The sequence below is a fragment of the Ascaphus truei genome, chromosome 4, assembly GCF_040206685.1.
Source record: "Ascaphus truei isolate aAscTru1 chromosome 4, aAscTru1.hap1, whole genome shotgun sequence".
Lineage (NCBI taxonomy): Eukaryota > Metazoa > Chordata > Amphibia > Anura > Ascaphidae > Ascaphus > Ascaphus truei.
The window spans coordinates 39,172,429-39,193,414 of NC_134486.1; the positions used below are offsets into that span (position 1 = coordinate 39,172,429).

At 39.8% G+C, this 20,986-nt stretch overlaps 1 protein-coding gene across 6 annotated transcripts in view; it reads left to right on the top strand.

The window, feature by feature from the left end:
* The window catches only part of GPATCH2 (G-patch domain containing 2), a 159,724-nt gene that overhangs the window by 35,852 nt on the left and 102,886 nt on the right, over positions 1-20,986 (top strand). Inside the window, exon 6 of one of the 6 annotated variants that reach the window (XM_075595596.1) lies at positions 4,983-7,555. The exons of the other annotated variants lie outside the window; for them this stretch is intronic. Coding sequence (XP_075451711.1) covers positions 4,983-4,988 — 6 coding nt within the window. The 3' untranslated portion in view covers positions 4,989-7,555. Of the gene's footprint in view, positions 1-4,982; positions 7,556-20,986 lie in introns of those variants that run through there. 6 annotated transcript variants of the gene reach the window in all.

Below are 20,986 nucleotides of genomic sequence, written 5' to 3' on the forward strand. Positions count from 1 at the left end.
GCTGAGTTCCATGATGATTCCTGGGTGAGACGCAAGTTGTTCCAGATGAATATCATCTCATATGAAATTGACTAACTCTACATGCTTTTATCCTAGCTACACTTGTGAGTGTGCTTTTTTTAAATTATCATTGTTGAGAATAAATTTTGCACCGAATTACGCTATGTGGCACGGGCCTCTCCTTCTCTTTCTGCTATATATATGTAGCACATGTACCCCCACCCTCTAGGAGGGATGTGTTGCGGTTACAGGTGTTGTGGTGCGGCATACCTGTGAGGGTTCAGGAGAGCTGACTTGTCTCCAATGGGGAGGAGACCAGGACAGGCTTTTGGTGTCATCTAGGCTTCGTTCTCTGGTGTTCAGCGCCTCCAGCTTCATTAGGCTCTAAGAATCCCAGAGGCAGTCCCATCTGAAGCACATCTCATACACCCAGGCCCACGGACTCTAATCCAGGCGGGTGTAAAAGTAACAAAGGGTTCTGTATTGTGGCAGCCATTGCAGATTTTTCCATACAGCGGTGCATAGGTCTCAGGATCCCAGGCCTCTGGATGGTGCTTACTCTGAGCCTGGAGCCTTAAGATCTTCCAGGCCAGTCAGCCATGATGCCTGACTGGCCTCTCACTCCCAGCAGGGAGGAGAGGGTACTCTCAGCACCCCAAGGAGGGGAACAGACTGACTAAATTTGGCACTGCCTCTCTGAGGAACCAGAAGGTGAGGGCTCAAGGTCTGTATCTATACCAGATAGGCTATACACAGGCCATGAGTCACCACCACACTTCTGTTACTCAGAGAGGAGCTTGAGGGGGGTCAGAAGCCCACAGGATGACCTGTCACAGCCTAGACTGCGTAGGGCTTACGTGACAGGGAGAAGAGACAGGCAGAATAGACTAACCATGTTACATATACATATATACACGCACGTCGTAATCCTTGTTATACATACACTGCGTTGTAGGGCCCTCTGGCTGTGATGGAGTAATAGTTCTGTATACTGTATATAAACTCTAATGTATACAGCTAGGGTCAACACATGTGGATGGAGATTCTGGATTATAATTTAATATATTAGAATTCACTGAACAATGAGAGCCTGTCTATTCTAACAGTACACCATGGGTAAAATCGTATTCAATGCCAAGTTGTTTTATACAGTTTCGGCTTTCAGAAACTCTGTGTAATAAAGGAGAGATACTGGATGCTTGTTTTTAACAAAACATTGTAAAAAGATAGCTGTAAAAGGAAGAGATGGAAGATCTGGGAGGAATGTGATAAAACTGCTCTGACCTCCTATTACGGCTATCGCCATAGTGTGCTAAGGAGGACAAGCCCCAAAATCCACACCACGGCATGTTTTATAGTCGGGAGTATGAGGTTAGTGCTGGGGACTTCACTAGTGAGTCTTTCTGTATTCACGATATTCCAAACCTTGATGTGCCAATCGGCGGCTAGACACGAAGGCCTCCCCCAAGCTGAATTTTCTCCTCGCTGAAAAGTAACTACAAGAGGAGTATTTAATTTGTGTTGCTTTGCTTGGCATGAGAGCTGGATACGGCATAAGGAAACTAGAGGAAATCCCGCGGGGAGCAGGTTTTCAATCGATGTTTAAAAAAAAATTTGGTTTCTGAATGTATTACTTAATAGATAACCGTAATGTTCGTCTGAACTACCAAATTTCAGTATTTTTCTATGTTTTTACTTGAAAGGAAACAAATTATGTATGCAGCTACAGCGTTCTTTTTTTTATTTTTTATTTTATATATACTGCTTTTCTCTGATACAAATGTGATGAAATAGTGAAATATATTTTAGGCATATTATCTTAAAGGATCCCTAAGGCGATTCAGAAAACACGCTACAGTATGTAGCTAGGTACATGCTTACCTAAACCGTGATACAGGCTCTAACAAATGCTTTTGCGTCCAAAGTCAGTATTTACATCCACAGAAAATAGCTTGTAATATTTTTCCATTTTCTGGGTCTTGTGTCTATATGACTCTCAATGCCCCTATCCAATTGCCTCCCTCTTTCCATCTGATACAGGGGTGGGAAACCCAGTCCTCAAAGGCCACCAACAGGTCAGGTTTTCAGGTTAGCCCTGCTTCAGCACAGGTGTCTTGGTCTTCGACTGACCTGTTGGTGGCCGTTGAGGACTGGGGCTGCCCACCCCATATCTGATAACTAGTCACTGTTAATCTTTCCTTTGTACTGTTACTTCCCCTGTATTGTTCTACATGTATATGGCCAGCTCACATTTTCCTGCTCGTTCTCTCTGCACACTCCACACCCTTTTTAAGAATAGATATTGTAAGGGACGACTACTTCTGTATACTTTATCCCATTTTGTGCCGATGAGCCCGGCAACACACTACATTTTAGGACACTACACCACTAAAGGGTGAAAGGTACTTTTTTTTTTTCTCTCCATATGTTGGAGATCAAGATCAGCTTTTCTTATTAAATCCCTCATCACCTTCCAGTGGTCATAACACATCAAAATCACAATTTAGAGGCAATACAAGCAGCTTAAAATAAATTCCAATCTTAGTTTGTTTTAATATATGCAGCCTTTGATTACCATTATTGAAAACTAATTGCCTAAGCTGTCGATCGATTGGTTCTCCCGTGATCGATCAGCAAAATCCTAGGGTTCACGAAATGGCTGCCTTTCAGTTTCAAATCAATCCGCCTGTCCGTGTAACTCGGCAGCTACAGTATCCTGATATTACTAAGGTAACATTATCTATAGTTACAGTTTGCAGCTCAAACTGCTGGGAATATTGGTAACAAATGATCACAAACGGGAAAGTGCTACAATATTTTTTACTGCTGGGGAGGTGGGCTTAACCTGCTATAGAACGTATATTAAAACTAATTAAAAATGGCATTGAGTTGAATTTTAAAATTTAAAAAAAAAAAAAGGTATTAAGTATTATCTTCAGTAATACCACAGAGCAGATTTATTTAAATAAATAAAAAAACACATAGGATATTGCTTGGATTACTCATTTAAAACCGGTCACTATATAATATTATATTATACTATATAATATATTTTTTATTATGTTATATGATATATATAATACAGTATATACACTATATAATTTGTGTGTGCTGCATATCTTATTGCCTGCATAAAATATTTGGTGTATTTTAGTGTTAAAAATGCCTTCAGGAACGGAACCTTTCATTTAAACAGTGTTCCTATGGGAAAACGTGTTTCGCTTTACAACGCCATTTTGAGTAACGCATTGTGTCGGATATCCGAGGACTGCCTGTATGCTCATTTATCTTGTCCTCCATACTTTGTTCTTACATTGTATATGTTGTTTGAGATTACTTTATTGATAAGTGGCAGCATAACAAAAAAATGATCACTAGTAGAATCATACTTTAAATCTCACAACTTGTCCAAAAGCACAAACTTCCTCATGCTACTGTATACCACCAAGTATATTTTAGTATATTTTACTGTTCACTATGGCCAAGCCATGTATCGTCACTACCATGAAGTTAATCTATCAGTTGTAATAGCTCCTATAAAATACCAGAATGAGATTGCAATAAACCTAGAAAATGGGCTACAAATCCCTGCTATGATCGGGCAAGCAGTCAACCAAAAATAAAAATAGTTGGATCTGAAACCAAGACTTACAATTTGTTCCATTGAATTATAGCCACGTGGTCAAAGGTCAGAGACCAATGTGTTGTTCATATTAAAATAGCAACTCTGTGAAATGCTTTCTGCCCACACATTTTAGTGAAATAAAGAATCCCATAATAGCTAATGCTCAGGCTGTTTTTAAACCATATACAATCTACTTGCGGTAAGGTTTTTTTGTTTTGGCCATATGTTCCTATATCACAATGTCCACAATATTCCACCACTGTTGGGGTGATTTTACATTTTTTTGTATATAAACTCATGACTGACTACGTGTGTGTGTGTGTATATGTATACACACTTTATTCGAGCTTGGCTAGTCCCACGAATTCGGGTATACCCGGGTGTATTGAGGTTTGTGACTGTTTTCTGCCCGAGTACATTGAGTTATTTTCCAAGCAGGGATTGAAGCATTTTATTCCCGCTGGCTGCAATACTGCACAGTATATATATATAAACTGCATTACAATTCATGAATTTATGCCATCTGGTAGACACGCGAAGCATTGCAGCCTATTAAATCCTAATCATTATCATTTAACAGATCAGCCGCCCATCAGCCAGGCATGAACCCAGGCTGGGAAGGCAAATGCAACGGGGCTTGTCAGAGGTTAGGAGTGGCGCATTCCAGGTATCTGCCAGGTACATACCGGGTATTTGCTCGAATAAAGTGTGTCGGTGCAGTATATATCTGTATTATAGTACTTACTGACCTTTCTCATAAGTAGTTCAGAATTCTTCACAGGATAGGTGGTATATTAGTGGCATAGCCTCCCAACAGAGGTTTCTGAGGCCAACACTGTAAAGGAATATAGGATCTGAGGTTTTACAGCATATACGATAATAGGCTGACTACTGTAGGTGGCCAAGTGCTTCTTATCTGCAATCAAACTCTGTTTCTAAGTTACATAGTTAGATAGTAGATGAGGTTGAACAAAGACATATGCCCATCAAGTTCAACCTATGCAAAATTTAGACGTGATACCTATATTTGTAATTGCAGTATATTGATCCAGAGGAAGGCAAACAAAAACCCCCAGTGAAATATCATCTAATCATATCTAGTAAGGGGTAAATTTAATTTCCGACTCCAAATAAGGGCAATCAGATTTCTTCCTAGATCAACATCCTTCCCATGTTTACTTATTTGGCATATCCTTTCCTTTCTAAAAAGATGTCCAATGTTTTTTTTTAAGATAAATATCTATTGTATCTGCCATCACAGTCTCCTTGGGTAAGGAATTCCACATTTTAACTGCCCGTACTGGAATGAACCCTTTCCTTTTGTTGCTGGTGAAATCTCCTTTCCTCCAAACTTTAGGGATGATCCCCTGTCGTACTGCCCTTGGGATGCTATCAAATGATAATGTTTGAAAAAGAGGAGAAAAAACCCCAGATGCAAATTAACACACATTATAAATGGAAGAAGTGCTCCGCTCTCCAAACCTGGCGTACTGGTGGGGTTTATTGTTCAGACTATAAAGTCATGTCACTTTTCTGAGAGTTTAGCAATGTACACCACTATAATCAACCCGGTTCAACAAAGAATCCGGTCGCTCCTGTTACCGTGCACCTCACGACTGACGCAACCTACCAGACTCTCAAAGTCGCCACCAGTCTAAGTTCTTTCAAAACTTAAGTTGTCTCATATTTGAATCTTGTCTGTAACGGTTTCATACGCACATCACATATTTTTAACTGTTCATGCAATGTCTTTAAATACAATGTATAACTTCTGGTCATTTAATGAAACCATGTATTGTCATCATAACTCTGTGCCCAGGACTTGCTTGAAAATGAGCAATAACTCTCAATGTATTACTTCCTGGTAAAACATTTTGATAGATAAAAAAACGAAGCTGTATCAGCATAACTCTTGAAGAGTTACATTAGCATGGGAGAAGCTGGCATAGGGCACAGCAATGTTTAGACGTTCTAATATACTTTATGCAAGGTGATCTAGTTTTTTTTAATGCTAGAATACTAATAGAATGATGTAAAATAGACTAAATGCATGTATTACATGTGCAGGTACAGTGTTTTAATGTTTGTCATATGAAAAATAGCCGTAGGCAAAATACTCTACAAAAAAAGAATATATGTAATATCCCACACTAGCCTCTTCCTCAATTATCTGTTGGTTCGTCTGGTTTTAACCTCCTGTATTGATGTACCCAAAGCAAAAGCATCAAGGTTGTGTTATCTGATCATTCTTTCTCTTTGTACCGTTTTCATTATTTGCAAATAGTTTCTATAAAGCCCAAAATAGAAGAAATAGAGAGGGGAAAAAATAGATGGGAGGGCATTTTTATGTCTTGAGTTGATAGATTGTCACTCTTGAAAGGGAAACAAAACACTAAATATTTCTAATCCTGCATTATTTACCGCATGGGTGGTTAAATGCTACTTTAAGCCTCATAAAATTAAAAGGGAGAAATCTCCCAACTATAGCAGGAATTGGATTTAGGAAGAGTGGTTCAGAGCCAAAATATTGCTACAGAATTAAATGTCAAAAATCTTCTTTAATAGTAGATATATAGTTCACAGTGTCTGGTTATGATTAATACATTTAATCTAAATCACTGAAAGTTGCTCTCTCCTTTTCCATAAAATACAATAGGACACAAATCAGTTTTACTGTAGGCGGATAACAATTGGAAAATAATGCATCTTCCCGCCCAATAAATTGTCAGTTATACCTTTAACTAAAATCAATTCATCTCTGCAAAATTTATTGCAATTTCTCCTAATAAATCTTCTCAAATGTTTATTCATTTGCTTTTTTTGATACATTTGTGCCACTTTTGCCACGGTCTAATGTTTTCCCCTTTTGATTCATTGTAAATTAGAAAATCTATTTTGACTCAATTTTCTAGTTAAGAAGTTCAAATCTACAACCTAGTCATTTTTTTCAGTCTCCTTATACATTTTAATACCCTTGAACTTCAACACAATCCAGTGTCTTCTGATCAGATGATTAGAAGACTTTATTTCTCAAAGTGCTGGGCTGGTATGACATGCACATACATTGTATACATGTACAGTATTACATGAATCAAAACACAAACAGATGCTGCATTCAGGCTCCGTATACGCCAAGGCTATGTACAGAATGTCTAACTCTGATACGCCAACATTGAAGTGATGGCTTTGTGAGTGCATTACTTAGCCTGGTATCTTCTCCCTTTTTGTGTTCAAATGTACTACAACATATTTGGTTCTTGTGTTTTTTTAATTTTTTGTTTGTTTTTTGCGCGTCAACGTCATGTGGAAGACATAATTTACTATTTCCTCTGCATTATGTGTGGGGTTGACGAACTTTTTGGGCAGCATTAATAGGGAAAGCTAGCGCTTTATTATTGGGTTGTTTTTTTTTTGCCTGATTTTATATGAGGCAAAAAATGTTTTCAATAAAGTGAAGTTGAATATTATACTCGCCTTATAAATCGGGCCACGCCCACTTTGCGAGCCAAACGGCAGTCAGATGCATGAGGTAGGAGGGTAAAACAGAGGAGTCTCCAGCTTGGGGGCCTGAAGCAGCCATGTTGCTTGTGGCAGGAAGCTCAAACCGAAACACATACACACACACACACACACACTGTGTGAACTTTCTTCTTTCCAACTGCTACTGAAATTAGTGGGTTGCCTTATAATCGGGCAAATACGGTATTTATATTTTAGTAACTTTAACTCTGTCTCCTGTTCACTATAGTATTACTATTTGCAGATTTTTTTGCAATTCCTGTTTACGAGATGTATATCTATAGATATATCTTTAATTTCTATCCACAGACACCTCATATGTGACACTTAAAGCTGCAGTTCAAGCAATAGCCTACATGTGTGTGTTTATTTATTTATTTTTTAATAAATCAGTTCTGTACTATGAAAAAATACTTGTAGCATTTTTTTTAAACAACTCTGAATGACATTTATGTATTATAATGTAACAAGCGCATACAAAGTCACATCCCCTTTCTCTTTTGAAACAGGCTCTGGCACACCCCTTTTTGAGCCCTGCCCTCTTTCTAGCAGTGCACCAATTCTAGTCACTGCCTGGTCACATGATCTTCCCCACAGAACTTTGCATCTTTGTCCTCTTTTGATGCACTGACAGCCATTTAGTGAACCTCCGAGCCGAATCGTCGCCAATCGATTGGCAACTTCGCTAATTACTTATCTTTGTATGGTTTGTATTGATGCACATATTTAAAGGGGGGGGGGGGAACATAATTTTACAAAAATGGCAGCTTTGACTGCTGCTTTAAGATATTACACAACCCAATGTGCAGTCTCATTACACACACTATGCAACTACACTGGCTGTCCTTTGTGAGCGACAGGCCATTCAGCCTATCACAAAGTGATGTGCAGACCTCTTTAGAGAAATATAGATCTATATCACCCAGAACACCAAGCATTGCAGCAGGCACGAAGTTTAATTGGAGGGAAAAAGCAGCACCACGCAAGGATGTACCAATAGGAAGTATATATTTATTCCACAGGAAGCCAACATTTCGGTATTTTATATCTCTTCTTAGTTCCATAGCATATACCAGTCGGTCAGGAACTCACCACAACATGTTAGATCTAATGATCAGAAGGTCATTGAAGAAACGTATGTTGGGGTGAGTTCCTGGCTAATTGTTACATGCTAAATTTCTAAAGTTTCCAATGAAGGAGCTCCAGATCAGAACCAACTCTAATACTATCCTAGCCCCTGTTGCTAATTTCAAATATTTGGGCTTATGGTTTGATCCCCATTTAACATTTGGGTTGCACATTGGCAAAGGTTTTGGATACCAGTGTATCAAAGTAGGTGTACAATATAGGAACAAATCCTCCCTAAAGCTGCTGGTCAGAAAGTGAATCGCACAGCAGATGCTGATGCCAATTATAGACTATGGGGACATGGTATATGGTACGGCAACCAAAACTCACCTGGGCAAACTTGATACCCTCTACAACTCACTATGCCGCGTTGTCCTCCAATGCAATTACAACACATCATTGCGAAATGCTCAAAGAACTAGATTGGTCATCACTTGAGTCTAGGTACAAAGTTCATCTTTCCTGTCTTGCCTACAAATATTTTCTTGGCAAGTCTATCTGAACAAGCTCCTCACCCCTACCACATGCAGCACTTATCTGTGATCTGACTCCAAAAGACTGTTCATGGTCCCAAGGTTCAACAAACTATCTGGCCGCTCCTCCTCTTACGATGCATCTCACAACTGGAACAGTCTACCAGAAGCTCTCACTGCTGCCACCAGTCTAAGTTCGTTCAAAACTAAAGCTGTCTCACATTTTAATCTGGTCTGTAACTGTTACATATGCCTATAACTTATATTATCTTTAGCTGTGCATGCAATGTCTTGTATATAATGTACTGTATAACACTTTTCACTTAATGTAACTATGTATTTGTAACCAGTCATTATAACTCTGTGCTCAGGACATACTTGAAAACGAGAGGTAACTCTCAATGTATTTCTTCCTGGTAAAACATTTTATAATTAAATCTTTCAAGAAGAGATGACGTAAATTTTTATATATATATTTCCCAGTGCGTTCCTATATACGGGTCACCTCTAACACAGAAACTACCACCTTTTTATATTTAGAAATATCATTAAAATGAAAGCATGTTAATATTGAACATTAGAGGGTTTTTTTGCCAGGAGGCCATCTGCTGTTTACTGTATTAGAAACTCAATCCTAGTTTATCCACAAGTGTTACTTAAAAAAAAAAACAGTGGCGTAGAAGGTAAGAGTAATTTGGAGTTGATCTATCGTTGTTGGTTTAGTAGCATATTGGGTGTTAAAATGATTGATTTCAGAAGCAAAAAATCATTTGAGCGGATGGATTAGTGTTCATTAATTTTACTAATTACATAGCGAGAAAAACAGATGTTTTGTTAGGTGAAGATCAGACATTAATTGCAGGTCCTACCTTTTATAAACTAAAAATAGTGTCATTATCTTGTGTTTTTTGTTTTCCATAGAATTGTATTTTCGGGTGTCAGTGTAAACAAATGGAGTATCTTGTTGTTCTCGTGTCAATGCCTTAAATTAATGACAAAAGATGACTAAAAACATAACCTTATCACTATTTAATCCATATCACTTGATCAGTTTCCTGTCCAGATGGCTGATGTGTTTTTAATGATGCCTGGCAATTGCAGCTTCACTTAGCAGAGTTTACAGACATTACACAGAATGCACTTAGCCATGTAACATTTCCCCCTCTTATTTTTAATGTTTAACAATTTGAGAAACATTTTGCTAAATTTGCAGATTTAGGTCCGGACACGTTGCTCCAATCGCCACAAGAAATAACAAAATGAATCAGACATATAATGCTGCTTTCTATGTGCTTATATTGTATTCCTAAACCATTCTCAAATATGGCAATTTTGGTAAAAACATCCATGTAAATATTTCTTCATTATAGCAAATAAAAATAGCACTTGTGGGAACATTTACATGACTCAGACAGGTCTGCAACCCTGCCTTTCCCCATTATTGCTTAGTATACAATGCTTCCACTGCAGCCAGGGATTCTGGGTAATGAGATGCACATGAGCAGTGTGTGTCACCCTGTACTTCCTGTCCATTTTAACATGGACCATGGATCATTATATTAAACTTTTAGAATGTAATGCATAACAGCAGTAGATAACAATAAGTATAACTTGTTTACGTGGCTTTTGTGAATTCCTTATTGCCCTATAAGGATCGTTGTAAATAAATGTATTTGGGTACTGATCCCTTTCCTGTCTTAGGGAGGGATTTTATCATATTAATAACATGATTTATATAGCACTTTTCTCCATAATGGGACTCTTAAGCGGTTCACACATTTAAAGCTAACAGTTACAAAAAATAGAAGCAACACATTTAAAGCTATCAAAGAAGCTTGTAAAAATGTAACACAAGTGAATAAAAATCGACTGCCTTTATGAAGGTCCTTTGCGATGCAATACACTCGATACAGCGTTAACTACCTGTAGCCAGGTTCTCTTACCTCCCGGTCTGGGGTGCGTGAAGGGGGAAGGCTGCCAGGTGCCGCCAGCACTGCGGTCGGACCTGGACAGGAGCAGGGAACCCGGCGGTATAGGTAGCGTGGCGAGTGGGTCGCCAGAGCTCCACAGCGGATGCCGGTGCAGGGCGCCGCCATCTTGTTTCTTCACGCATGCGCAATGGAGCAGGTGTGCATGCGAGTGCAGAGCGGTAGTGTGGCAGCCATTAAACAGGCTCCACAGGGGACTACAAGTCCCAGCAGCCCCAGGGGCTGTAGCCCACGTGGGGCCTGACAAACAATAGGGCGCCCGAATTCCCAGAGAGCAAAGGAGATATATATTGGCGCGCTGGGGACCAAGTTTCAGTCTGAGCAGAGATGCAGGAAGAGAAGGTAGTGTCCAGGGAGCAGTGCTCCGCTGGACTAGGCCAGATCTCCCCTGGGTCCCAGCTATGCCCTGATTCCTCACAGGTTGTGGCTGCTGCAGGGAAGGCCCATAGATAGGGACGCTTCCCCCAGTAGCGGCATAGTGTGTCAGTACACCAGTGACGGACGCCACGTGGTGTTTGGCCTGCAGTCTGGGACCAGACCCCGGCCTATGTATTAGAAATTCTGACTGTGAGACCCTCCAGCGGGAGTTCAACCCACGTGGTGGACCGGATACGGAGCAGAGGGATTCTTAGAGGACTCACGTCGTGGGATCAGACGGATCCTTGTGTTTATTCAGCGGTACCTGGGTACAGGAGTGACCAGGGAAGTAACGTGCACCATCGGTCCACAGAGGTAGCGCTACTCCCTACACTGGGGACTGCCTTTGAGGAATGACACCTGTGTTACTATTGTTATTATTGTGTATACTGTGTGGCCACATACCACATACCGTTGACTTGAATGGCAATTATTACTGAATTGGGTGCCTTACCCCACAATAGTGATTCTAACCCTCAATCGGATTCTCTCTGAAGCTTACTTCGTACCACTGTAGTCTCCCAATACACTACTTAGATTGTAAGCTTTGGGGGTTAGGGATTCCTTTGTCTACTGTGTGGTTTTTATGTTTGATATTCCTGTTGTGCTAGAAATTCCCATATTCTAATGCAAGGTGTGTGTGTGTGTGTGTGTGTGTGTGTGTGTGTGTGTGTGTGTGTGTGTGTGTGTGTGTGTGTGTGTGTGTGTGTACCCGGGGTAGCCAACTCCAGTCCTCAAGGGCGACAAACAGGTCAGGTTTTCAGGATATCCCTGCTTCAGCACAGGTGTGACTTAATCAGTGACGCAGTCAAACACTGAGCCATTGATTTGAGCAACCTGTGCTGAAGCAGTGATATCCTGAAAACCTGACTTGTTGGTGGCCCTTGAGGACTGGACTTGCCCACCCCTGCTCTACATTGTTGTGAAATATTCTACAGAAATCCGGTTTAATGTAAACCGTGGATCTGCTGGATCAGTACTTCCAGCAAAAGAGTAGTCTGTGTGTTCTTTGATTAAACAAAAGAGAAGCTAATGGAAGGTTTGAGCGCAGTATGTTCAGTGCGCTTGCCATGCTATCATTTATTTCAATACTGTATTTCAACAAGCAAAAGCTTCTGATGATGTACATGTGCTAAGTGCATAGATTTACTGCTGCAGTTTGAACATTTTTAAATTAAAATATATCGCTCATTCTGAAAATATTGATTTACACATAGCTGTGTCAATATTAAATCTAGCAAATTTTCCAATAAGTTAAAAAGATCTGGCAGGTCAGGTGATATGTACTGAGTTGATTTTATTTTATTTATGTGTGTGTTCATCCACCTCCAAAAGCAGTTTTATGGATTTAAAAATATGGTATTTTAGGTGTACGGATAAACAAATGCTATACCAAAAAAAGTAAATATCTTATATTTAGATTTTGATTGTAGGTCATGTTCTGTAATTGTGTATATTAAAAATGTGTGTGTGTGTGTGTGTGTGTGTGTGTGTGTGTGTGTGTGTGTGTGTGTGTGTGTGTGTGTGTTAGCTGAAAGTACCCAGTGTTACTTGAATTTTAAGAAACTGGAAAATAGTGAGATTTATAAATGGATCATTTTAATTTTGTTAGTTTCTTTATGCAAAATCCCCGGCTAAAACAACTCCTCCAACCATAATAGTTTCATTGTCTCTGAAGTATTTGATCGAGCGCCTCTAATGCATGTTTGTGGGACATTGTACTATCGTCCCAAATAATGATCTTGCTCTCTTGAAGCACTTTGGCTGCTCCTGTATTTTTGCTAAGGTTGCAAATTGGATTTTCAGAGTGACCAAGATTTAGTAGCTTGAGGGTTGTGTGATGGGATCATGTCATCAGCGAATTGTGTCCAAACATAGACCAAAACCTGCTCTTTGATCTCAGGAACCATCATGCAAAATATGGTTACGATATCTTTAAAAGTTGTCCAAATGCACAGCGCCCCAGCTTCCAGCTTTAAAGGTATTCCTTGTGAATTCTAAGACACCAACCTCATCCCTCGTCTCCTCTCACACCCCCCCCCCACCCTCTTCTCACACCCACCTCCCCTTCCCATCACTTTCCTTTAATACAGCAGAGCCCCGCTGATACGGCAGTGCCGAGAAGGGGGCCGCCATGTCTGCGCATGCGCAGAACGGGCCGGCCAGGGGTCGTGCATGCGCGGAATGGAGGGGTTTCCTTCTGTCGCGCATGCGCAGAATGGCGCATTGCCGGTCTGCGCATGCGCAGAATGGCGCATTGCCGGTCTGCGCATGCGCAGAATGGCGCATTGCCGGTCTGCGCATGCGCACCTAACGAAAATCGCCATTCCACTTTCCGGCGATTTTTGCTTTACGGTGGGTCCTCAGAACGGAACCCGCCGTATTAGTGGGGCTCTCCTGTACCTTATGATGTCCCCAATTTTTTTCCGCCTCTGTCCTCCAGCATTCTTACTTTCTCCTCACGTGCCAACTGACTTCCACTTTCTTTCTTCGTATGCTTTCTGTGTAAACTTTATAGTGATCTCACTCTCCTTATCTGCCACCAGGCTATGTGCATTATCATGTCATCAGCATGATGTCACACGCCAGATACATAGCCTGCCAGGTACAACACCTAGTGGCTTACTGTCTCCTCAGAGAAATTGTAATAACTCGCAGAATTAAAAATAGAATATTTCCAATTTCCAAACATAGACAAAAACTTGCTCCTTGATCTCAGGAACCATCATACAAAATTTGGTCACGATATCTTAAGAGATGTCCAAATGCGTGATATATATATATATATATATATATATATATATATATATATATATATATATATACACACACAAATATAGCTGTGTGCTCATCTGCATGTCTTAGGCAGGTCTGCAACCCCGCCTTTCCCCATTATCACCCAGCATACAGCACTTCCACTGCAGCAAGGGATTCTGGGAAATGACATGCAAATGAGCACACAGTGTCACTTTTTGCCTCAATAACCATTTTTAACATGGTTCCCTATAGGCTTAAGCTTGCTGCATGGTCACAGCTTTGAGCACAGCCAGGGTTAAGGTGCATACCCAGAAAACCACCCACAGACAGCTGTTTCGACCTTTATGGGTCTCATCAGTGTGGGGTTGATTTTACTGGGAATGCAAGAGAGGCTATGGGATAGGCTAAACCATAATACTGAGTTAAGTTATGGTGAGTAAAAAAAGTGACAAAAACCCTCCACAGGAAAGCAAATATGCAAATATAGCTGTGTGCTCATCTGCATGTCTTAGGCAGGTCTGCAACCCCGCCTTTCCCCATTATCACCCAGCATACAGCACTTCCATTGCAGCAAGGGATTCTGGGAAATGACAGTGGAAGTGCTGTATGCTGGGTGATAATGGGGAAAGGCGGGGTTGCAGACCTGCCTAAAACATGCAGATGAGCACACAGCTATATTTGCATATTTGCTTTCCTGTGGAGGGTTTTTGTCACTTTTTTTACTCACCATAACTTAACTCAGTATTATGGTTTAGCCTATCCCATAGCCTCTCTTGCATTCCCAGTAAAATCAATCCCACACTGATGAGACCCATAAAGGTCGAAACAGCTGTCTGTGGGTGGTTTTCTGGGTATGCACCTTAACCCTGGCTGTGCTCAAAGCTGTGACCATGCAACAAGCTTAAGCCTATAGGGAACCATGTTAAAAATGGTTATTGAGGCAAAAAGTGACACTGTGTGCTCATTTGCATGTTATTTCCCAGAATCCCTTGCTGCAGTGGAAGTGCTGTATGCTGGGTGATAATGGGGAAGGGCGGGGTTGCAGACCTGCCTAAGACATGCAGATGAGCACACAGCTATATTTGCATATTTGCTTTCCTGTGGAGGGTTTTTGTCACTTTTTTTACTCACCATAACTTAACTCAGTTTTATATATATATATATATATATATATATATAAAACTATCAGTGTTCGACAAACCTATACATTTGCTCGCCCCGGGCGAGTGGATTTAACATCGTGGCGAGCTCCTATTGGCCCAAGCAGCACACGTTTGGTTTTTGTGTGGCGAGTAGATTTTTGGGTGATTTGTCAACCACTATATATATATATATATATATATATATATATATATATATATATATACAGTGTTCGACAAACCTATACATTTGCTCGCCCCGGGCGAGTGTATTTAACCCCCGGGCGAGTAAATATTGGCCCAAGCAGCACACGTTTGGTACTAGGTGGCGAGTAGATTTTTTTGTGTGGCGAGTAGATTTTTTGGTGATTTGTCAACCACTGTATATATATATATATATATATATATATATATATATATATATATATATATATATATAAACATACATACATATACAAAAAACGCAAAAAGAAAGCGCCAGATCCTAGTGCAATATGTCCTAAAAAATACACATTTAATATCCCTTAAAATTCCAACAAAATGCGAACTCACAAACAACAAAGTTAAAATAGCGTTTTATGAGGTATACTCATGCACCAAACGAGGACTCAGCTACTCAGCTCACTCGATCTCTTCACCGCATGGAATCGCAATGCTCCTCTGGGTCTCCGTCCAACAGGAACTCAGGGAGCGACACAGTTACTCTTGATGTCATCCGGGAACAAAACTGGCGTGTATTAGGTTCCGGGCAGAGCTGTGTACTGCGTGCAAGCTAGTATTGCAGCTGATAGCGTCTATGACTCCAGGATGCCAAGGTGAGTAACCACACTAGCAACTCGACATACACCCTACGCATTTCTTCACATTACGTGATTTCATTAGGGGATGTGAAGAAACACGTAGGGTGTATGTAGTGTGGTACCTGGACTCATAGACGCTATCAGCTGCAATACTAGCATGCACGCAGTACACAACTCTGCCCGGAACCTAATACACGCCAGTTTTGTTCCCGGATGACATCAAGAGTAACTGTGTCGCTCCCTGAGTTCCTGCTGGACGGAGACCCAGAGGAGCATTGCGATTCCATGCGGTGAATAGATCGAGTGAGCTGAGTAGCTGAGTCCTCGTTTGTTGCATGAGTATACCTCATAAAAAGCTGTTTTAACTTTGTTTGTGAGTTTGCATTTTGTTGGAATTTTAAGGGATATTAAATGTGTATTTTTTAGGACATATTGCACTAAGATCTGGCGCTTTCTTTTTGCGTTTTTTGTACAGATCGGCTTGGAATTCATTGGTTCTCTGTGGAAGGCTGCCGGTATCATGACTACAGTGTCATCAAACAATTGAGATATTCATCTTTTGGACTTTTATTATACGGTTCATGTATTTATATTGATTTTTATTTATAATTATCCCTTGTTCATTTTTTTAAATATTATTTTTGGTCACATATATTTTTAGTTGGCAATATATACACATTAGCAATATATAGACATACATATCTCATTCATTGGCATTTTATATATATTATCCATTTGGTTAAATCATCATCTTATTAGAATTCACGTTATTATTTCAATATCCCATACTATCAAGGGCAATTCTAAAATTATTTTATATATACGTGCAACATTTGTCTAATATATATACCCACTTATAGGCGCAGTCTTTTGTTTGTGTGTGTATATATATATATATATCTATATCTCTATATCTCTATATATAGATATAAAAACAATTATTATGTGTTTTTGTTTTTTTCAAACAATTGTATGCTGTCCCACAAAACCGAGTGGAAAATGTATACAATTTGTGTGCATATTAAAATCTGTCGTTTGCTGTCCTACAGAACAAAGAAACTTTTAGATTGTGTGTTCTGTTGTATTGAAGTGAATGAAGAACTCAGGCATTTGACAGCCCCCATCGCCCCCCCCCCCCATCCATCTCCTGCATCTTGTTACTGCATGGTGATGCTAGTGGAATATCTAATCCTGTGAGTCCATCCTCCTGTTTGTGTGTAATCTGTGATATGTTGCTTGAAAGCATGCCAATATGACTGCTAGCCATGCAGAAAGAGACCTCTATGGCTATGATTAGAATCCTACTAATGCATAATGCACATCGCTTTCCCATCGCAGATTTGTTTAAGTTTCTGAAGCAAAAAAAACGACCGTCAGTGCTAGTTGTATACTCAGCCGTCTGCTTAATCCTTATCCCCACAGCATTGTCAATACCCATCTAATTCCATTTTAACAACAGTAATTGGCTGATGGAGTAGAAGATATAGATTTGTTTTCCTGATGACTCCTTGACTTTTTTCCTCTGGTAATACTAATAGAATTCCAAATCCTTACTGGTGTGATCATGTCATGAGTAGGTCAACAGTCATGTCAAGGTCCTATTGGAAACTTCATAGCGAACATCTTAATTTAGACTTAGCTATCTTTTTGTCTTGTATGTGCATTTGCCAGTAATTCTTTCACGTCTCAGTCATTCCATTATGCCAGAATTCATTTACTTTACTAGACAATGGCTCTGCATGGGAATCATTTTGTTGGGCTGCATTTTTATTTAACCAAAGCAAACCTGCTTTATACAAGGGTCCTCATAAAAAAATGTTCAAAGGCTTTTTGTGTCGTCCCTTTGAGTTGTTATAGTGATGGTCCTTGCACGCATTTTGTTCATTTCATTACAGCCATAACTAATGTGGCTATTGATAGCGGTAAACTCCAGCTAACGGGACCCCTTGCAGAACTTACATCAGCAACAAGATTAAGATATAGAAAACATTTTAGCTGTTATTTCTAGGGACGATTTGTGAGAGGGTTTTGTGTGCCTCTGCTAACTAATTTTTGAAATACAAATGACTTCTGTAAAAGATGCTCCTATATGTGAAGGCTATTTGAATTTAACTTAGCATATTTTTATATGTTTGTAAACATTTTGGCCCAGAGTCACTATGTCAACCCAGCTTAGCCCCCCTTCAGCTGAATTGAGTCAAGTGCAGTTGGTTGGAGTTTTTAATACCATGGGACTGTATTATCTTTAAATAACTCTTGATTATTATCATGCCACCTCAAAGCAACCCCTCCCCCCCCCCCATTTTTCTTTATTGGAATTGGGATTTGTGTGGACCATGGAGCGGAACCTCGCTATACATTGCTCTAGGAATCGTCCAATAGGAAGCTGTAATGTCACGCTCAACTTACATTGCGACTTCCTGTTGACCCATGGGAGTGAAGCTTGGATGGCAGCCATGTTAATTTCCCAAAAGGGACCATAAACACTGGCGTATTCAAAGATGAATATCTTGGCCACCAGATGGACCCCTGTGATTTAAATAATACAGTTAAACTCCCTTAAATCAGATTTGGTACCAAAAAAAAAGTAAACCAAATGTTAGTTGGAGTTTGCTGCTCTTGGGGCCTTGTTATGAAATTATCGTTCAGACTGTCCTTATAACATTTAGGGAATGTCACATGATCGGGTACGCTGATGTTTATCTCCATTTTAGTTCAGATCACTGTTATGGTCCTCTTGGGGCCAGGCAGCTATTGCAACAAGATATGTGGGTGAGGCAGGATGCCAGTTGCATGCTTACATGGCAACAGTTAGTACAGTAGTGCACTCAATGTATACAATGGGAAGAAAACAACAAAAGAATAGCCAAAATGTATACCTATTTATAAATAAATGTCATTTTCAATCTTTTGTGGTCTAAAGAAATAGTTGAATGGCTGATCAGACACCATACCTCCTTTTTGTCTGGCTTTATTAACCAGCCAGAGAAGTTTGTATAAAAAAAAAACACAGAGCAGATTTGACACGAAAATTTAATTCTGAAATAAAAGGCAGATTTGTACTCCGGCTAGAGTTAGCCTGGCAGTTCCCAATACAAACAGTCACATTGGAGTCCGGTAACAAAATGTGACACCGTTTCTGTAACTGTATGCTAGATGCATTTTATGAAGGACAGTATATAGTATAGCCAAAATGCAGTTGAACAATTTTTCGGGTTTCTCCAACTCCCCAATGTTGCTTCTTGTAAAATGTTTTGCCAAGCATCAGAACATTGACTAAAATGTTGCAAAAACTGCCTACAGTACTGTATTTACAAGAATTAGCAGTTTTGTCTATTTAATGCCAGACCCAGTCCGAGACTGACCGTCCTATGTAAATTTTTAGAATATTCTTTACATAATCAAATAAGCTTATTTGCATGTTCAAATTAGCTTATTTGCCAGGTATTTTAGGTGTGTTCACATGTACAGGTATCTCTACACGTGTTGTATAGATGAGGTTTTTGAGAGGTTTATAAGCCGATGCTCCCTCTCTGAATCGCTACAAACTCTGACTCGCCGCTTCTGAAAAAGGGACATTTCTAATGGACATTACCTGTCAGCTTTACCTCACATTCTGTTATATTGATGGAGCGGTACCTTTGTTTTTTTACAAGGCAGACACCAGGGGTCCCCTGAAGCTGACACCACTATTTTCAGCTTTGGGGACCCCCTTATTCTAGAGATGCTGAACAGTGAAGTTACCGGTTGAAACAAAATGGCTGCCAGATCTTTGGCCAGTAGGAAGCTGCAAAATCATCGGTTATGACTTCTATTGGATTGCCATTTAAATCCCCATGTCAGGTTGTCAACGGTCATTGGTTCTTTTGGTTATACTTCAACCTTAAAGCAACTTCAATTTCGATTGTTGCAGTATTTGGAACATTTTTGTTTTCGATTATTGGCTCAATATAGGATAAGTATCTGTTGTCTAAATTTATACATTTAGCATAGGTTCAACTTGATGGACATTGCCCTTTTTCAACCTCATCTCCTATGTAACTATAATATAATGCTGACTGCATAAGTGACTTTAAGGTGTCTTCTGCAAGTGTGTGTGTGTATGTATATATGTATGTATGTATGTATGTATGTATGTATGTATATATATATATATACATATATATATATATATATATATATCGCAGCAATAATATAAAAAAATGTTGTGTTAATCTGAAGTGCTTGAAGCGGTTTCAAAATATGCACGATTAACACCATCGAATAAAGCATATTGTCCTCGAGGGCCACTAACAGGTGGTTCAGTCAACGACTGCTGAAGCAGGGATAACCTTAAAATGTGACCTGTTGATAGGCTCTTGGATTAGAGTTGGCCACTCCTGGCATAGAAAAGTGACAAATGTATGAAGCCTTTCATTAATTTGTCGCAATGGGATATTTTCTATTTATATTCAGTTTCTTAATGTCTTATGGCAGTGATCTATTTAATAGGATACTTGTTGCTGATGCCTTTTTTTGTTTACTAAAATCTTACACTTAGAATTATATTTAAATCCCTTTTTAAAGTTGATTTGTCAGCATAGTGATCTGAAATTTGAGAGGTTTGATCTCTTCTTGCTACTTCCATGTGTGTTATCACTGTTTTCAACAACCGTTTGCAGAAGCAAATCCAGTCCCTGCCCCTCTTCTAATCTTCATTGACTCTCTAAGAACTGTTCTGTTTAGCATGGTTAGATTTGTTTAAAGAGACCGATTTAGATTGTTAAATGCTTTACAAAATGTTTTTTTGGCCAACTACATGGATTATACCCAACTGTGTTTACAGGTTCAATCCCAAATCCAGGGATGGAGCAACCACGTGATTATGTGCGTTGTAGTTTTCGCTTTCATATGGTGAGATGCCCCAACCTCCGGTACAGGTTGACACACTACGTTAACTGCTCTTGACATGGCAGTTGGCGTGGGATGATGGTGCGTAAACCTGTGAGTCTCCCCCTTCATGTACAAACCTACCTAGAAAGTTCATTTTAGTTTAACCTTGTGAGTACCAGGATGTTGGGTAACGGACCTTTTTTTAAACCAGAGTCATCTGATCACGTTACATCGGTCACGTCTCTGGATTCCTCCTACTCTGGCTTCA